Source organism: Lithobates pipiens, unplaced genomic scaffold (assembly GCF_037356315.1).
Source record: "Lithobates pipiens isolate NorthernLeopardFrog02 unplaced genomic scaffold, aLitPip1_a1.2 Scaffold_19, whole genome shotgun sequence".
In the NCBI taxonomy this organism is placed as follows: Eukaryota; Metazoa; Chordata; class Amphibia; order Anura; family Ranidae; genus Lithobates; species Lithobates pipiens.
Window position 1 is genome coordinate 85,172,180 of NW_027507764.1, and position 16,136 is coordinate 85,188,315.

At 42.9% G+C, this 16,136-nt stretch overlaps 1 protein-coding gene across 5 annotated transcripts in view; it reads left to right on the forward strand.

Moving 5' to 3' along the window:
* The first annotated feature begins 2,848 nt into the window (after positions 1 to 2,848).
* Positions 2,849 to 16,136, forward strand: part of ACBD5 (acyl-CoA binding domain containing 5) — a 47,667-nt gene continuing 34,379 nt past the window's right edge. For 3 of the 5 annotated variants that reach the window (XM_077491021.1, XM_077491022.1, XM_077491023.1), the window contains exons 1-2: positions 13,786 to 13,804; positions 14,333 to 14,453. In XM_077491021.1, the coding sequence (XP_077347147.1) occupies positions 14,378 to 14,453 (76 nt within the window). In that variant the 5' untranslated portion in view covers positions 13,786 to 13,804; positions 14,333 to 14,377. Of the gene's footprint in view, positions 3,014 to 13,785; positions 13,805 to 14,332; positions 14,454 to 15,163; positions 15,326 to 16,136 lie in introns of those variants that run through there. The other 2 variants (XM_077491024.1, XM_077491025.1) reach the window with 2 other exon arrangements.

A 16,136-nucleotide genomic window follows, 5' to 3' on the forward strand; every position in this document is an offset into this window, starting at 1 on the left:
GAAGTGACCTGCCTGGCCACAATAAGGGCACAATCTCTCCCTCCTCCTAAAGGCCCTTTCATCTGCAGAGAGACGTGTAAAGCCCAATTGCATGGGTTCTACTTTACTTTACTGGCAGACTTGGTACCAGGAGGTATGGGAGGTGAAGAAGGCATGGGTGGGACTGAAAAGTTCGGAGCAAAATGTACAGGATGCTTCCACAAGTGCTCCTTAACCGCTTACAGACTGGAAGATTTGGCTGCTTAATGACCAGGCCTTTTTTTGTGGTATGGCACTGCGTCGCTTTAACTAACAATTGCGTGGTCGTGTGACGTGGTACCCAAACAAAATTGTGAAACCACCAAAAGAAATAGAGCTTTCTTTTGGTGGTATTTGAGCACCTCTGTGGTTTTTATTTTTTGCGCTATAAACAAAAAAATAACACAAATTTTGAAAAAAAACAAACAATCTTTTTTACTTTTTGCTATAATATTCCCAAAAATCTTTTTAAAAAACAAATTTTTTCATCAGTTTAGGCAGATATATATTCTTCTACATATTTTTGTATAACAAAAAAAAAATCGCAAAAAGCAAATATTGATTGGTTTGCGCAAAAGTTATAGTGTCTACAAACAATTGGAAAGATTTATGGTATTTTTATTTATTTATTTTTTTTACTAGTAATGGCAGTAATCTGTGATTATTAGCGGTACTGACAGATTGGGCACTTTTGACACATTTTTGGGACCATTGACATTTATACAGCAATCAGTGCTAAAAACTGCACTGCACTGATTACTGTGTAAATGTCACTGGCAGGGAAAGGGTTAACAGTAGGGGGCGATCAAGGGGATAAATGTGTTCCTTAATATGTGTTTCTAAAGCCCCATGCACACTATCAGATTTTCTACAGATTTTTCCCTTCAGATTTACCAAAACCATGTAGCAGAAGGGCCTGCCTGATTGCATACAAATTGAAACTCCTAAAGTTTGACCTCATATTATATGGTTTTGGTAAATCTGAAGGAAAAAAAAATCTGATAGTGTGTATGGGGCTTAACTGTAGGGGGGATAGAACTGACTGGGGGAGGAGACATATCATTGTTGCCCCAGTCCACCTGAAACCCGGACACATTATACCTACCAACATTTTAAGATGGGAATGAGGGACACCTACTAGCAAACGTATGTAGGCATAGGACACTCCCCCTGCCACACCCCCTTAAAGGATTTTTTTTACCACTACTATTCCTTTATATTTGCTTTTAGAAATTTACAATTGCGGCAATTTAGAAATGGATGAAAGGTTTAGCGCTGGGAAACACATTTTGAAAGATAAAAAGTGCATTTTATATACATCTATATAGATCAGACCAAAATGAGGGACAAAGGAGGAGGAATGAGGAACAGATGGAAATTGCTCCAAATCAGGGACAGTTGGGAGCTATGACACTATTCAGACCAGGCTGTGGCTCCCCAAGTAACCGAGTTAAAGTGGAGTTCCACCCTCAAGTGGAACTTCTGCTCATCGGAACCCTCCCCCCCTCCGGTGCCACAATTGGCACCATTCAGGGGGGAGGAGGGCGCAGATACATGTATAATCCAGGTATCTGCACCCACTTTTGTGAATAGCTAGCCGCAGATGCCCCGCCCCCCTTGTTGTGTTCTGGGAAACACGCAGTTCCCAGGACACAGTGGGGACCAGTCTCATTGCGCAGTAGGGAACCGAGCAATGAAGCCGCAGCGCTTCACGTCCTGATTATCTGACAGAGGATGGAGGTGGGGGCAGCCGAGAGACGAGCGATTGCTTCTCATCTGCTACCGACATCGCTGGACCCTGGAACAGGTAAGTGTCCATTTATTAAAAGTCAGCAGCTGCAGTATTTGTAGCTGCTGACTTTTAATATTTTTTTTCCAGGTGGCCCTCCTCTTTAAGGCCCGTACACACGATCAGACTTTTTGACAACAAACATGCAAATTAGCTGTTTTAAGGCAACATCCGACCGTGTGTACGCTCCATTGGACAAACTTTTTCAGTTTTAATCGGACAAATGTTGGCTGTGCGAACAAACTTTTTCGACAACATAAGTCCGATGGAGCAAAGTCCAATTGTGTGTACAGAAAACCATTGGACTTTACAAACACGCATTCCCCCAACCAATGCAAAATATCAGACAACAATACAGAAGTTGATCAAAGGTGGCGGTAAAGAGCAGAAAAAACACGTGATTTGGTGAAAGTTGGCTGAAAAAGTCTGATCGTGTGTATGCTTAACAAGTTCACGGCCAACGCCCTTTGTACAGAAATCCACGGGAAAGTTTGTTTAAAGTCCGATTGTGTGTACAAGGCTATACTCATACACAAATCTGTTGCCGTCCAGGAGCTGCGGGCAGCTTTTGGGGGCAGGTTTGACTGAAAGGTAGGGTGATAATGTCAGCAAAAGCAATTTGGCCACACCCACTGTTTGCCAAGGCGCGCTCTGTGCACTACATTACTACTCTCCTTGGGGAACCCAAATGTTTCCAAAATCTTTTATAATTCTATAGTGTTTACTGTAAAATAAAAAATTCCCTGTGCTGAAAAAGTGTTCGGGTTTAGCTTTAAGAAAAGGCGGTAACCCTACTTTCCACCCTTCACCCCTCAACTGTACAGAAAGTGCAGGAAAATCCCCCTAATCATACAAACATGACCACATGAGTTTAAATCTATTTTGATTTTTATTCACATTTTGCCAACTGATCCAAGAATTGTGACAAGCAAACCAATAAAAACACAACCCTGCCCATCCCCAGCGTACAAAATGGCTGCTGGCACGTGACGTGCTGCTCAATGTGGGACACAGTTCGCTATGTTGACGGAAAGAACGCTTTCAATAAAGTTGTTGAAGAAGTAAAAGAAAGGGAGCAGGTTGGGCGGGCGTGTGTTTGCGTGTTTACGCAGGGCTCTGCGGACTACACTTCCCATGATGCCGTGCGGCGGGCCATGACAGATGGGGCCAGGATGAAGGCTGCGGGCTCCGGTGCTGCGATCACAGGTGATTGGCGGTGTGTGTGTCCGCTCGGTGTGGGTGGGGAGGCCGGGGCTCCTGTGCTCGGTGCCGAGCTGTGTGTGTGTGTGATGCTGGGGCGCATCCGGCGACCTTTGTATCCATCGCAGTGCTGTCACCTGGCAGCCCGGTGTATGTATCTTCTAATATGGATTAGGGGGCTGGCTGGGGAGAGGAGGGCATCACCCCCCAGGACAGGGACCCCTCCCCTGTCACCATTAAAGTGAATTGTATACACCCAACAAGGGGATGTATTCTATTGCAGCTTACCACTCCTTGCATGTAGTTGTTTTTCCCCTTTATTTTTATTTTTTTTAATTTTCTTTGTGGCTCATTCACACCAGAATTATTATATATTTTATATATTTTTTTATTTTTATTTTTTTGTGCATTTGCAGTGTATTTTTCCCAAGCTTGCATTTCCTTGGAGGTCACTTCCGTCTTCTTTGGGCTTTTCTGTGCACTGCGGAGAATTTTTGTGATTTTTTCTGCACATTTTCAGTGCCGAAAAACGCAGCTTGCTGTCCCTTTTTCACTGCGCTGCACCAGTATGAACTATGCCCATAGGATAATCTGAATTTTGGACTGTCTACACAGTTGGCGTGTGGTCAAAAAATGCATCTGGTGTGATGGGAGGCCCTTGGGGCCCATTCACATCAGAGTTGGCACATAACTGCGGCTTTTTGAGTGCATGTTTATATGCATTTGAAACGCGTTGGCTGCTTGACTCGCGCTTGAGTGCGTTTTTTTGATCTGTGTTTGCAGTGCATTTATTTATTTTCTATATGTTTTGGGCTTGGCTTTAGGACCCTTTCACAACGAACTCAGTTTGCTGTATGTTGAACTGCACTCCAACTGCATAGACAGCCCAAACCTAAGGTAATCCTATGGGCTTAGATCACATCATTGCAGTGCAGTTATAAAAAAAAAGTATTTTGTGCTGCATTTTTCTGCAGCTAATGCTCTACAAGCGTGCTTCTAATGCACCGCATCCCTTTAAAGGATATCTAAAGGTTAGTTTTGTTTAAAAAATAAAATACCTCCTCTGCAGTTGGTTTTGCACAGAGTTGTTGGATCCTCCTCTTCAGGGATCCCTCAGTAGTGCTCCTCCTCTTCTCGAGTGCCCCGTCGAAGAATCGCTCTCCCTTCGGGGGTTCCCCTGGCCTGCTGCATCTATTGACACAGACAGCAGGACTCGACCCCGCCCCCAGCTCATTGGATTTGATCGACACCAGCGGAAGCCAATTGCTGTACTGCTATCTTTCCAATCAGGACCCAAGACAGCGACTGGAGCTGGTGTGCTCGTCCCTGTCACTGGAAAAACCAGGTCCAGGTAAGTAAAAGGTGGGGGGGGGGGGGTGCTGCATCACAGGTTTTTCACTTTCGTGCATGAATGTAAAAAACCTCAAGGGTTTAAAACCCCTTAAAGCCAAGCCTTAAAACATACAGAAAAATGACCTGCAAACGCAACACAATGTTAAATGCATGCAGAATGCATTCAAGCGCTCTTCAAATGCATATAAACATTGAGTCAAAACGGTGCAGTTATGTGCAGTTTCTGGTGTGCGTGGGGCCCTAAAGGGACGTGGAAAAATGCAGCATGCTCTACTCCTTTTTTTTTTTCTTGAACTGATGTGAACTATGCCCATAGGTTTACCTTGATTTGGGGCTGTCTATGCAGTTGGAGTGCGGTTCAAAATGAATCCAACTGCTTTCGGTTTAAAAGGGCCCTTACAGTTTTTTTTTTTTTCCTTTTTTTCGTTTTTCTCTCCAGTGATCCTGCCAACAACACACTTCCTGTTTTAGGGTGACAACACTCCCTGTGATGTATGTATGGAGGAGCCGTGTTGTCACTCTAGGACAGGACTACCGAAAACCTCCCCTATGCATCTACATAACATGAGGGGAGGGGCTGGAGCGGTTGTAGTCCATAGAGAGCTGGAAACATTGCTTATAAATAAGGATGAGCTCGTGTTTGTTCAGAACTGGGTTCGGGTCTGACGGCTGTCAGTCCTGGTCCAATGAGCTGCTGGTCTGGGATTCCTGGCCCTTTTGTAAAGGGGAATCTATCTTATTAGATCAATGTCACAATTATCTCTGCCCCTTTGTAATGTCAGCTGAGGGATAGGAAATCCAGCCTATTGGGTCCATGAAGTCGGAGCATCCCCACCCTTATTTTAAACTGGATGTAAACCAGGGATATGCAATTAGTGGATCTCCAGCTGTTGTAAAACTACAAGTCCCATCATGCCTCTGGGTATCATGCTTGTGGCTGTCAGTCTTGCTATGCCTCATGGGACTTGGACAGCGGGGACCATCCTTATTGCGCAGCGCGACTCGCGCATGCGCAGTGGGGAACCGGGAAATGAAGCCGCAAGGCTCCACTTCCTGATTCCCATACCCAAGATGGCGGCGGCAGCACCCGAGAGACGATCGAGAGATCGGCTTCGGGTGCCGACATCGCGGGCGCGCTGGGCGGGTAAGTGTCCTCATTTTAAAAGTCAGCAGCTGCAGTATTTGTAGCTGCTGGCTTTAAAAAAAAAAAAAACGGCGGAACTCCCGCTTTAAACAAATCCTCCTACATAATTATTCCCAAATAAGCTACGCTATACTGATCCGATAAATGCTATGTGAAGCAAATGAGTGAATAAATAAAGCATGAAATCAAAAAATATTAACAAAGTGCAGACAGGGAAATGCATATACTAATGTTCAAATATTAGTCCATCATCCCATCAACAAAAAACGTTTGCTTGTAATCTCCAACGTGTTTTAAACACACCACACCGATATAGGAAAAGTGTCATCAGAGTTTGCAGGAAAAAAGAGGACTTCCACCACCAACACTACTGCCGCTTACCAGCTACACTGATCCCATCTCAGAGACCAGATATCGCCAAATCAAAAACGCTTCCTCTGAGTCAGGACTGCATGGAGGGTGTATCCTCTTTAAGCGCTTGGTTCAAATGGTTAGAAGAATCCTACGGCCACACCGCTTATTCCAATGGTTAGAAAAATCCTACGGACACACCGCTCATTGCCCAGCACATATAATAACGAAAGGAATCGCCATAGTGTGATATAGTCACGAAATGTAATATAATAAAAAAGATTGCACTTACATCAAGTAGAAAAAACTTTGCTTTGTAAAACAAACAAATTCGCTGGCCGGCTTAGTAACGCTGCCCGTCGCTTCCGGGTCCAGCGTAGATCGCGGTGACGTCAGTACGTCGCTCCTCCCTACGCCGTTTCGTTATAGGTAACGTCTTCCAGGGGCACAGGCGGCGTACTGACTCACCGCATTAAATAGCACTGTGTACAATTAACTCCGCCCCGCTCTGAGCTTCCATTGACCATGTCAGTTAAGGGCAAGATTCCCTATAATGTGGGCGGAAATGAGATCACTTCCGCCACATGTGATCAGCTGTAATGAGATCACTTCCGCCCCATGTGATCAGCTGTTATGAGATCACTTCCGCCCCATGTGATCAGCTGTTATGAGATCACTTCCGCCCCATGTGATCAGCTGTAATGAGATCACTTCCGCCACATGTGATCAGCTGTAATGAGATCACTTCCGCCACATGTGATCAGCTATATTGTAAACAACATCGGCCATATTAAATCTAAAAGTAACCATATTAGATCTGGGCAAAAATTACTTTATATCAAACCGAACGCCAGGATATGCATTGACCTTGCGGCCAGCACATTCAAATCAATAGGCATATCGGAGCAAGGGAAAATAATTAATTAATTTGAGACAAAAAAGACAATATATAAATTATCTAAAAAATAAAATGAAAATTATTTTAAAAGACAAAAATATATATCTAAAAAATATAAAAAAATTTTTTTTTTATAAAATAAGGGAAAAAAAGGTTTAATTCCCTTACATTATTATTTCTACCTATAGGATTACCAGCCACTATTCTACACATTTCTGAGGGGAACCTATAAAAAATATAGAAAATATATAAGGACCCCATTTAATTCAAATGGATCATATATGGTATGTCAGAAACCTTTCTTTTAAGATTGTTTATTGGTGGGCTATTTATGTAAATTGCCACCCCACAAATAATAATAACAAACGTTAATCTGCCATCATAATAGTGGGGCTCTCTAAAGACACCTCAAGAGAAAATTCATTTTATTAGAAAAAAATAGTAAAAATAGTAAAAATAAATGGAGAGCAAAATTCATGTTACTTGGTCATAGAGAAACTCACAGTGGGTTCACAGCTTATCTTATCACCTGCCATCTAACTATTATCAATAAAAGCGTTAACATCCACTTCCACATTAAGGCCATAAGGAGTATAACAACGTACCCTATGTATCCAAGTCATTTCTAACTTGGATAATTCTCTTACCAGAGAGCTTCCCCTCCAATGAGCACTGTATTTATCTATTCCCAAGAACAACGTGTTAGCTGGGTTGCGATTATGATGAATAGCATAATGTTTTGACACTGAGTGAAATCTGAACCCGTTTCTTATATTGGTTAGATGTTCACCCAAACGCACCTGCATGGTGCGTTTGGTCCTACCTATATATTGGAACCCACAGGGACATTGTAAGAGATACACCACCCCCGTGGAACTACATGTGATGAACGGTTCGATTATGTGTTCCCTAGATGTACTTGTAGAAATGAAAGATTCAGTTTTCCTCTGTTTATTTTTGTTTAGTGCGCAAATTTGGCATTTGCGACACTGATGATATCCTGACATGTTCTGGAAAAAAGATATCTTTTTAGTGGGCGGATCTACAGCATTCGGAGCAATTCTATCTCGGAGCGAGGGTGCTCCCCTAAACACCACCTGAGGTTTAGCCGGTAAAAAAGTTTTAATGATCCTATCATTCCCCAACAGATGCCAATGTTTGCAAAGCAATTTTTTAATGAGGTAATGTTGAGTTGAAAATGTGGTAATGAAAGGTATAACCGGTCTCTCCCTCTTTTTCTTATTGTTGTTTGGGCCTACAGTTAGCAAGATAGAACGATCGATCTCTCCTATTTGGTGCATTATCTGATTCAACGACTCAACCTCATAGCCCTTCTCTATTAATCTGTTTTTAATTATATCTGCCTGCAGCTTATAATCAACGAGGTCAGTACAGTTTCGTCTCATTCTCAAAAATTGACTCTTTGGGACCGAGTCCAACCATACCTCTCATGATGGCAACTCCCTTTGGGTATAAACGCATTCCTATCAGTCTTCTTGAAAAAAGAGACTGTCTTAAGTGTATCACCACTCTTCCAAATAGTTAAATCCAAAAAGTTAATTCTCTCTTGATTAGCCTCATATGTGAACTTAATACCTCTCTCATTATTGTTTAAGTTAATAAAAAATTCTTCCAATTCCAAAACTGTCCCATCCCATAGGAGGAGGACGTCATCTATATATCTAGCCCAAAAGGACAGATGAGGACTCTTGTCCTTATAGACGACGTCCTCCTCCCACTTGGCCAAAAACAAATTGGCGAGGCTGGGGGCATATTTTGCCCCCATAGCTACACCGCGAATTTGTCGGTAGTATTCTTGTTCAAACCAAAAATAATTATGATTGGCCGCGTAATCCAAAAGATCCATAATGAATGTTCGTTGCACCTTAGATGTAGTGGAGAAACCCTCCAAAAAATATTTTACCGCAGAGATTCCCATGGCATGCGGAATTATAGTGTACAAGGAAGACACGTCTGCTGTTACTAGGAAGGTGGAGACACCCACTTTTAATTCTGACAGTAAATTAATTACATGTCTGGTGTCCTTGATGTATGATGGCATACATTGAACCAAGGGTTGAAGAAAGAAGTCTATGTACTTGCCCACCCGGGCCGTGACGGAGTCAATACCACTCACGATCGGACGGCCCGGGGGGCAAGTAAGACTCTTGTGGATCTTGGGAAGATAATACAAAACTGGGGTTCGTGGTGCTTTAGGGATCAAAAAGATTTTTTCTTTTTCATTTAATATACTCAAACGAGAACCCTTATCCACCAATAATTGCAAAGTTTTTTTATATTGAATGACCGGATTACCCGGGAGGATCATATAGGTGTCTTTATCATCCACTATCCTATGCATCTCTGCCAGGTAATCTTTGCGGTCCAAAACCACTATTCCCCCCCCCCTTATCCGCTGGGCGTATTACCAGATTTTTGTTCTGGCATAATGAGTCTAAACCCTCTTCTAAGTTTTTTTCCATTTTGATGTTTTTAATTTTAATGGAATCCAAATCACGTAGGAGAACATCCCTAAAGACCCTAACCGATGGGGCCAATACACCAGGGGGATTAAAAGTGGATGCATTAGAGAGACCTGTATGTATGTATTCCTGTTGCGTACTTTCATATTGAGTAGTTGGAGTAAGCGTAAAGTGTCTCTTTATATTGATAGTACGGACATACTTATGTATGTCCATGTACGTTTGAAACTTATTTAATTTCTTAGGAGGTGCATATTTTAAGCCTTTATTGAGAAGGGCTGTTTCAGCCATAGTGAGAGTTTGAGAGCTTAGGTTAAAAATACCGTCCCCATTTATTTCTTTGATTTTTTTTGATTGTGCTCTCCTCCCCCCTCTGGTTCCTCTTTGTTTTCTATTGCCCTTTTTACACCTTGATTTGCCTTGGGAAAACCCCAATTCTGCTGAGTTTGACTATTTGCTCCCGACCTAAGGGGATCCACTCTTGAGTCGCCATAATCCCTTCCTTTTTGAGTGTAATTTTGTGTACTTTGATTATTCGGACCTTCCCTATCATGTAAGGGGAAGAAACGATTCCGGGTCTCCACCCCATACTCAAAATCCTCCCCTCTCCAATTGTCATGGTAAGGTCGTTGGCCACCATAATGATTAGGTGGTGCACCATAATTGAAAGGTCTCTCATTAGATATGAAATGGTTATATGGTCTTTCTATTCTTCCTATGTTTCCATAAGGATCTCTACCATAATGAGATTGTTCTGGGTTAAAGGGCTGACGATATTCCCTATCATAATATCCTGTCTGCCTATATGGGGGTGGATAATTCCCTCCAGGATTACGATATTGTTGTCCCATTCTCCCAGTGTTAGAATTTTTTTGGGGAGATGAATACGACACCCTTCTCTCTTTCTTATTAAGTTTACTAACAGATTTCTTTGGAGTTTTCTGACCTTGACCTGCTACGGGCATATGTTGTATTTGAGAGGGCTCCTGTTCAGAGGTGCCTCCTCCCTGGGTCCCTACTTCCATTTGTGAGTCTGAACATAATATTTGTTCCTCTCTCAATTTCTTTTGCCATGCAAACACACTATTAGACTGGTAATCCTCAAAATCCCTATTGAACTTTTTCCTTTTTTTTATCTTTTGTTCTCTTTCTTCTTTATCTAATTATAGATATATAAGTTGTACCTGTTTATCTGCAATCTTCTCTACATCTGTTCAAATTCCAGAATTTATAAAGCTTTTCTGAGATTTTGGAAAAAGGGAGGAGAGCTGAAGTTACACCTCGCAGAGCTCAGTGGGGAGAGCTCTGAGAGCTGATTGGATGGAATGCCCCTCCCCTTCACACAGGAACAGAGCTTAGGCTGTCAATCAGCTGGAGGTCCCAGCCCTGTCACCTTTTTTCTCTTGGTGTCAGGAATACTTGTCAGAAGTGATTCATGATAGCAGAGGACTGAAACAGCAGACAGAAATTACACTTAGGTTACTTCCACACTGGGGAGTTGCATGCATTGGTGGTAAAGCGGCACTATATTTAGCGGCGATATGTGGCCTTTAGCAGGGCAGTTTTAACCCCCACTAGCGACTGAAAAAGGGTTAAAACTGCCCGCAAAACGCCACTACAGCGGCGCTTTGCAGGTGGGTTTGCAGCGCTGCCCCATTGTTTTCAATGGGAAGGGGGGCTTTAGGAGCGGTAAAGATGCGGCTTGCAGGACTTCTTTGACTGCTCTGCAAGCACACCACTTCAGTGTGAAAGCCAGAGGGCTTTCACACTGGAGAGACGGCAGCGGCTGTTTTCAGGGCGCTTTGCAGGCGCTATTTTTAGCAATTTAGCGCCTGCAAAGCGCCTCAGTGTGAAAGCAGCCTTAGTACCCTGGTTTGAGACAAGCGCACGCTATAGAGGGATATGCTTTGCTCATATTTCATGTCTGAGGTTTACAACCATTTAACAGCAATTTTAGGGTAGGCAATCCACCAGATTAGATGAGTGATGTCAGAGCATTCATGCTGTCTTGTGTACATGGGGCTGTGGAGAGGCAAATCCCCCCCCCCCCCCCCCGAGCTCATTGGACCAGGAATAACCTCGACCTGGTTTTGAACAAATGCAAGCTTAACCCTACTGATAAGAGTAGAGTGCAGGCAGAGCGCACAGGAAGGTATCGGCTCACAACATTCCTGGCAGGATTAGCAGGCATTATTTTGTTCTTATGGAACAGAAATAAAACGCTTCCAATAGTTTTAAAAGATTAAATGGGAGCAAATAGAAAATCATTGTAGAGTTTATAGAAGGCAAAACCTTTTTTAGACGGAGTGAAGATGGATTGAAACACCTATTAGGCTTTTATTGCTGTTTGTGTCTTCGTTATGGAGATTCACCCTCTCTATTTACATAGTTACTTAGGTTGAAAGAGACACAAGTCCATCTAGATCAACCATAAAAAAAAAAAAATCATACAATCCCATATACCCACAGTTGGTTCAGATGAAGGCAAAAAACCCCCCAGAACCGCAAGATCCAATTTGCTACAGCAGGGGAAAAAAAATTCCTTTCTGATCCCAGAGAGGCAATCGGATTTTCCCTGGATCAACTTTATCTATAAATGTCAGTACCCAGTTATATTATGTACACTTAGGAAATAATCCAGGCCTTTCTTAAAGCAATCTACTGAGCTGGCCAGAACCACCTCTGCAGGGAGTCTATTCCACATTTTCAGTTCTTGGTCTGCTTTCACACTGAGGAGCTTTGCAGGCACTAAAGTTCTAAAAATAGTGCCTGCAAAGCGCCCTGAAACAGCTGCCGCTGCTGTGTCTCCAGTGAGAAAGCCCCGAGGTCTTTCACACTGGAATGGTGCGCTTGCGGGTCGGTCAAAGTCCTGCAAACCGCATCTTTGGAGCGGTGTATTTACCGCTCCTAAAGCCCCCCTTACCATTGAAAACAATGGGGCAGAGCTGCTAACCCGCCTGCAAAGCGCCGCTGCAGTGGCACTTTGTGGGTGGTTTTAACCCTTTTTCGGCTGCTAGTGGGGGTTAAAACTGCCCCACTATCAGCCGCCCGCAACTCCCCAGTGTGAAAGTAGCCTTACTGTGAAGAAACCTTTCCGTATTTGGAGATGTAATATTTTTTTTTCCCTCTAGACGTAAAGAGTGCCCCCTTGTCCTCTGTGTTGACTCTAAAGTGAATAACTGAACACCAAGTTCACTATATGGACACCTTAAAAATATTTGTACATGGTGATCATATCCCCCAATAATCTCCTCTTCTCAGGAGAGAATAAATTCAGTTTCTTTAATTTTTCCTAATGGCTGAGCTCCTCCATGCCTCTTATCAGTTTGGTTGCCCTTCTCTGTACTTTCTCCAGTTCCCCGATATCCTTTTTGTGACTTGGTGCCCAAAACTGAACTTCATAGTCCAGATCAAGTCTTACTAATTTGTACGGGGCAATATGATATCTCTCTCTCTGGAGTCCATACCTCTCTTAATACAAGAAAGGACTTTGGTCACTTTGGAAACCACAGCTTTGCATTGCATGCTATTATGATCTACCAAAACCCCCAGATCCTTCTCCACCATTGATTCCCCTAGTATGTATGATGCATGCATATTCTTAGCCCCCCAAATGCATAACTTTACATTTATTTGTCCTGTTAACCATTATTATTGAGAGTGAAAGAAAATCCCAAATTTTAGGTGTTTACCATAACAGTAAAGGAGGGACCTCTTCAGATTGGGACACTAGTCCTGCTGACAACCAGGGATTCCCTTGCTTTGGAGGGATTTCCTCTCACTTCCTGTTTTGTATAAAGGACAGGAAGAGAAGGAAACTCTCAATTGGACACAGATGGCAAAAAAAGCTTGCGGGCTAGAACCCTCCTCTTTCCAAAATTTTAAAAAAGTTTTGCCTTTAGCTCTACTGTAGAGCAGTAGTAAAGTCCCGCTTTGTGATTTATTTATTTTTTCCCTACAGATAAGCCTATAATAAGACTTACCTGTAGGTAAAATGAATCTCTCCTAAACTTGTGGCGTTTAGGAGATATTCACCATGAATGCAGCTGGTGACGTCACCAACGCATGCGCTCTGACAGTCTGACATACCGTACCAGTCCTTTCAAGCACCGTCCCATAACAGAGGGCTCCCGTGCGTGGGAGTGACATCATCACGGCTCCGGCCTCTCACAAAGCTGAAGTCCGCGACCCTGGAGGGAAGATTGGGGGAAGATGGAAGCCTTCTCAGTGGTGACAGTGCGCTGCTGGAGGGCTTCATTGCAAGGTAAATATTTAATGTGCTATATTTTATTTTGTAGGGGAAAGTTATTATTATTATTTTTTTTTAATGTATTTTATTTTTGTTTTTTATTGCAGCGGTTTACTACCACTTTAAGCTGCTTAGTAGCTATTTGATCCTAAGCCCCTGTTCACATTGGCACGATTTGGCATTTCAAATTGCAGCGTATTGTCAGCAACGACTCTGTCCCTTTTGGTGTGACGCCGCAAAGTCTTGCACTACTTTTGGCAACTTCGGGGGGCGATTTCAATGGACATCTGTGCATGAAAATGTGTGTTTGAAATCGTGTGTGAGTTCAGCTTATCCTTGAATATGATGCACCTGATTGTGTGAGGCCATGCCATTTCCTGGGTGGTGGTGGAGGAGGGGCTGGGGTGGAGTGGTTGTTATGGGTGTTTGACAGTAAAAAGTGGTCAAGTGGGCACTTTTTTTATTTATTCATAATCTGGTTTGATTTCCTAAAAGGAAGTAAGCTGTTCATTTTGTAAGAAATCTTTCCCCAGAACTTTGTGAAATTTCACTTTAAAGGATGAGTTCACCTTTCTGAACATGTTACACCTGTATTTACTTGCATAAAATGTGCGTTTTCTTACTTATTTTCCAAAAGGGTGAATTTCTCCTTTTAAGAATAGTGCCCATGTGCAAGGGGAAAAAAAAACGCAACACATTTCCTCACACATGATTGGATGACAGAAGTTGGCAGAGCTTGACCTTTCAATAAGCTCTGGGGAAAATTTTCTGGCAAATTTCTGCATGTTTCTGATGTTGGAATCTCCTTGTACTCTGTTTCTAATCTCCTCCTTTTTATGTCGTGCAGCATTTTGATCTCAGGTTTACTTTTTGTACCACTCCAAGCACCATTATGGCAGACACAAAACCACTTCACCAAAAAAGATTTGAAGCAGCTGTGAGCGTGATCCAAAGCTTGCCCAAAAATGGTAAGAATCCATCCATTGACATTGCTTTTGTGATTATTAAGCAAAGGTGCATATTTTGTAAAAGGGGAAGAAAAGAAAGTTCTCGCAAAGGCAACATCTAGCTCATGGGAACCAATATTACTGGAGAACTATCCTTCCTCGTGTTTTCGTATCAAATCCAAAAAGTGAGGAGACCTATAGGCTAGCCATGTATTTTGATCTTTACATCCAGGTTACTTAAATGCTAAAGGGGGGACCCTTGGCAAGAGCCTTCAGCATCTGGCAAGAACCACCCACGCTCATTCAAATATTGGAGGAGAGAACAGGCCTGGCTTTGTTGGGCAGTGGTTGTCGACTTATGAGCTAAAGGGTGGCCTCAAATGCAGTCTGACTTCACCAAAGGACTGCTGTACATTATCAACATATGTAATGCTTGAGAGGACTGTCAGTGACTGGAGACCTAATAAAGGAAATGAGGGTCAGAGAATGTGGACATGCTACATTGTTGGCTGGGGATATGCTGCAGAAGACAATACAAAAACTGGGAACGTGTTACATGAGGCTAGTAAAGATCAATTTGAATACCCTAATCCGTGTTATCCAATACAGACTGCTGAGGTCCAAGGGCCTCACATCATATACCAGAGGGATGCAGGTTGAGGGATTCGTACAAAAAAGGAAGTAAGGCTGTTGCTATGAAAGTTGGCTAAAACATTGTTTTATAAATGCAGGTGAACAACGGTCAAAAAAGCTAACTTGTTTCAGCCATCAGACCTTAATCATGTTGGATTGACTTCAAGTTTTGCAGCCTGCCAGCAACATCTGCATAGCCGTAATGCTGGACAGAGGAACTCCGGTGTTGGTTGCTCTTTGCATTCAGCATCCACATGAAGGTAGCCATACAGCTTTAATACAGCAGAAATAGGTGTTCGTTTAATTCTTCTTTTACCCATTCAGGACTAGATAAAATGATCACTTACATCTTCCTGTTCATAGCAGCATGTAATTCCCTTTCCTTGCTCCCGTGCCACACCTGTGACAGCACTGGGCCTATCATGAGGCTCATAGTGCTGTCACATACTCGTGATACTTGGAGTGTACATGCTCCTGGGATTGGGGTAGGGGTGGTAAATGACTCTTCTACTTTTACTGCCCCTAATATGTGAAGGAATGGGCCCCTTTAAGAACTACATCTTGGCTTCCATCTGTCCTTCATTTGGACGAAATGCGTCAGTCTCTGTAATTGTCCCCCATTTTGTATAGACTTGCATGAATTGATGTTTTGCTGTATTATGAAAAGTGTTCTATTGCTCTAAGTCAGTTGTCAATTTATGAGCTAAAGGAGGCCTCAAATGCAGCCCCCAACATCACCAAAAAGCTGCATGCAATGTTCATTATATGTAATGACTGAGAGGACTGTCATAAACTGCAGCTCTAAGAACCCTTTCAGACTGCCAGCACCCAGGGGTCAGTAGTAAAGAACCACTAGTTTTAACGGCACTTTACCGTAGGTTTTTGCGGGCGCTAGCGGGACGCTTTTAACCCCCACTAGCAGCCGAATAAAGGGGATAAAAGCACTCGCAAAGTGCCACTGCCAATGGGCAGGGGTGCTTTAGGAATGGTGTATACACCACTACTAAAATGCCTCAAAAAAGCTGCTTTCAGTATTTTTTTTTTATTTTTTATGTCCTGCCAGCACAGCGC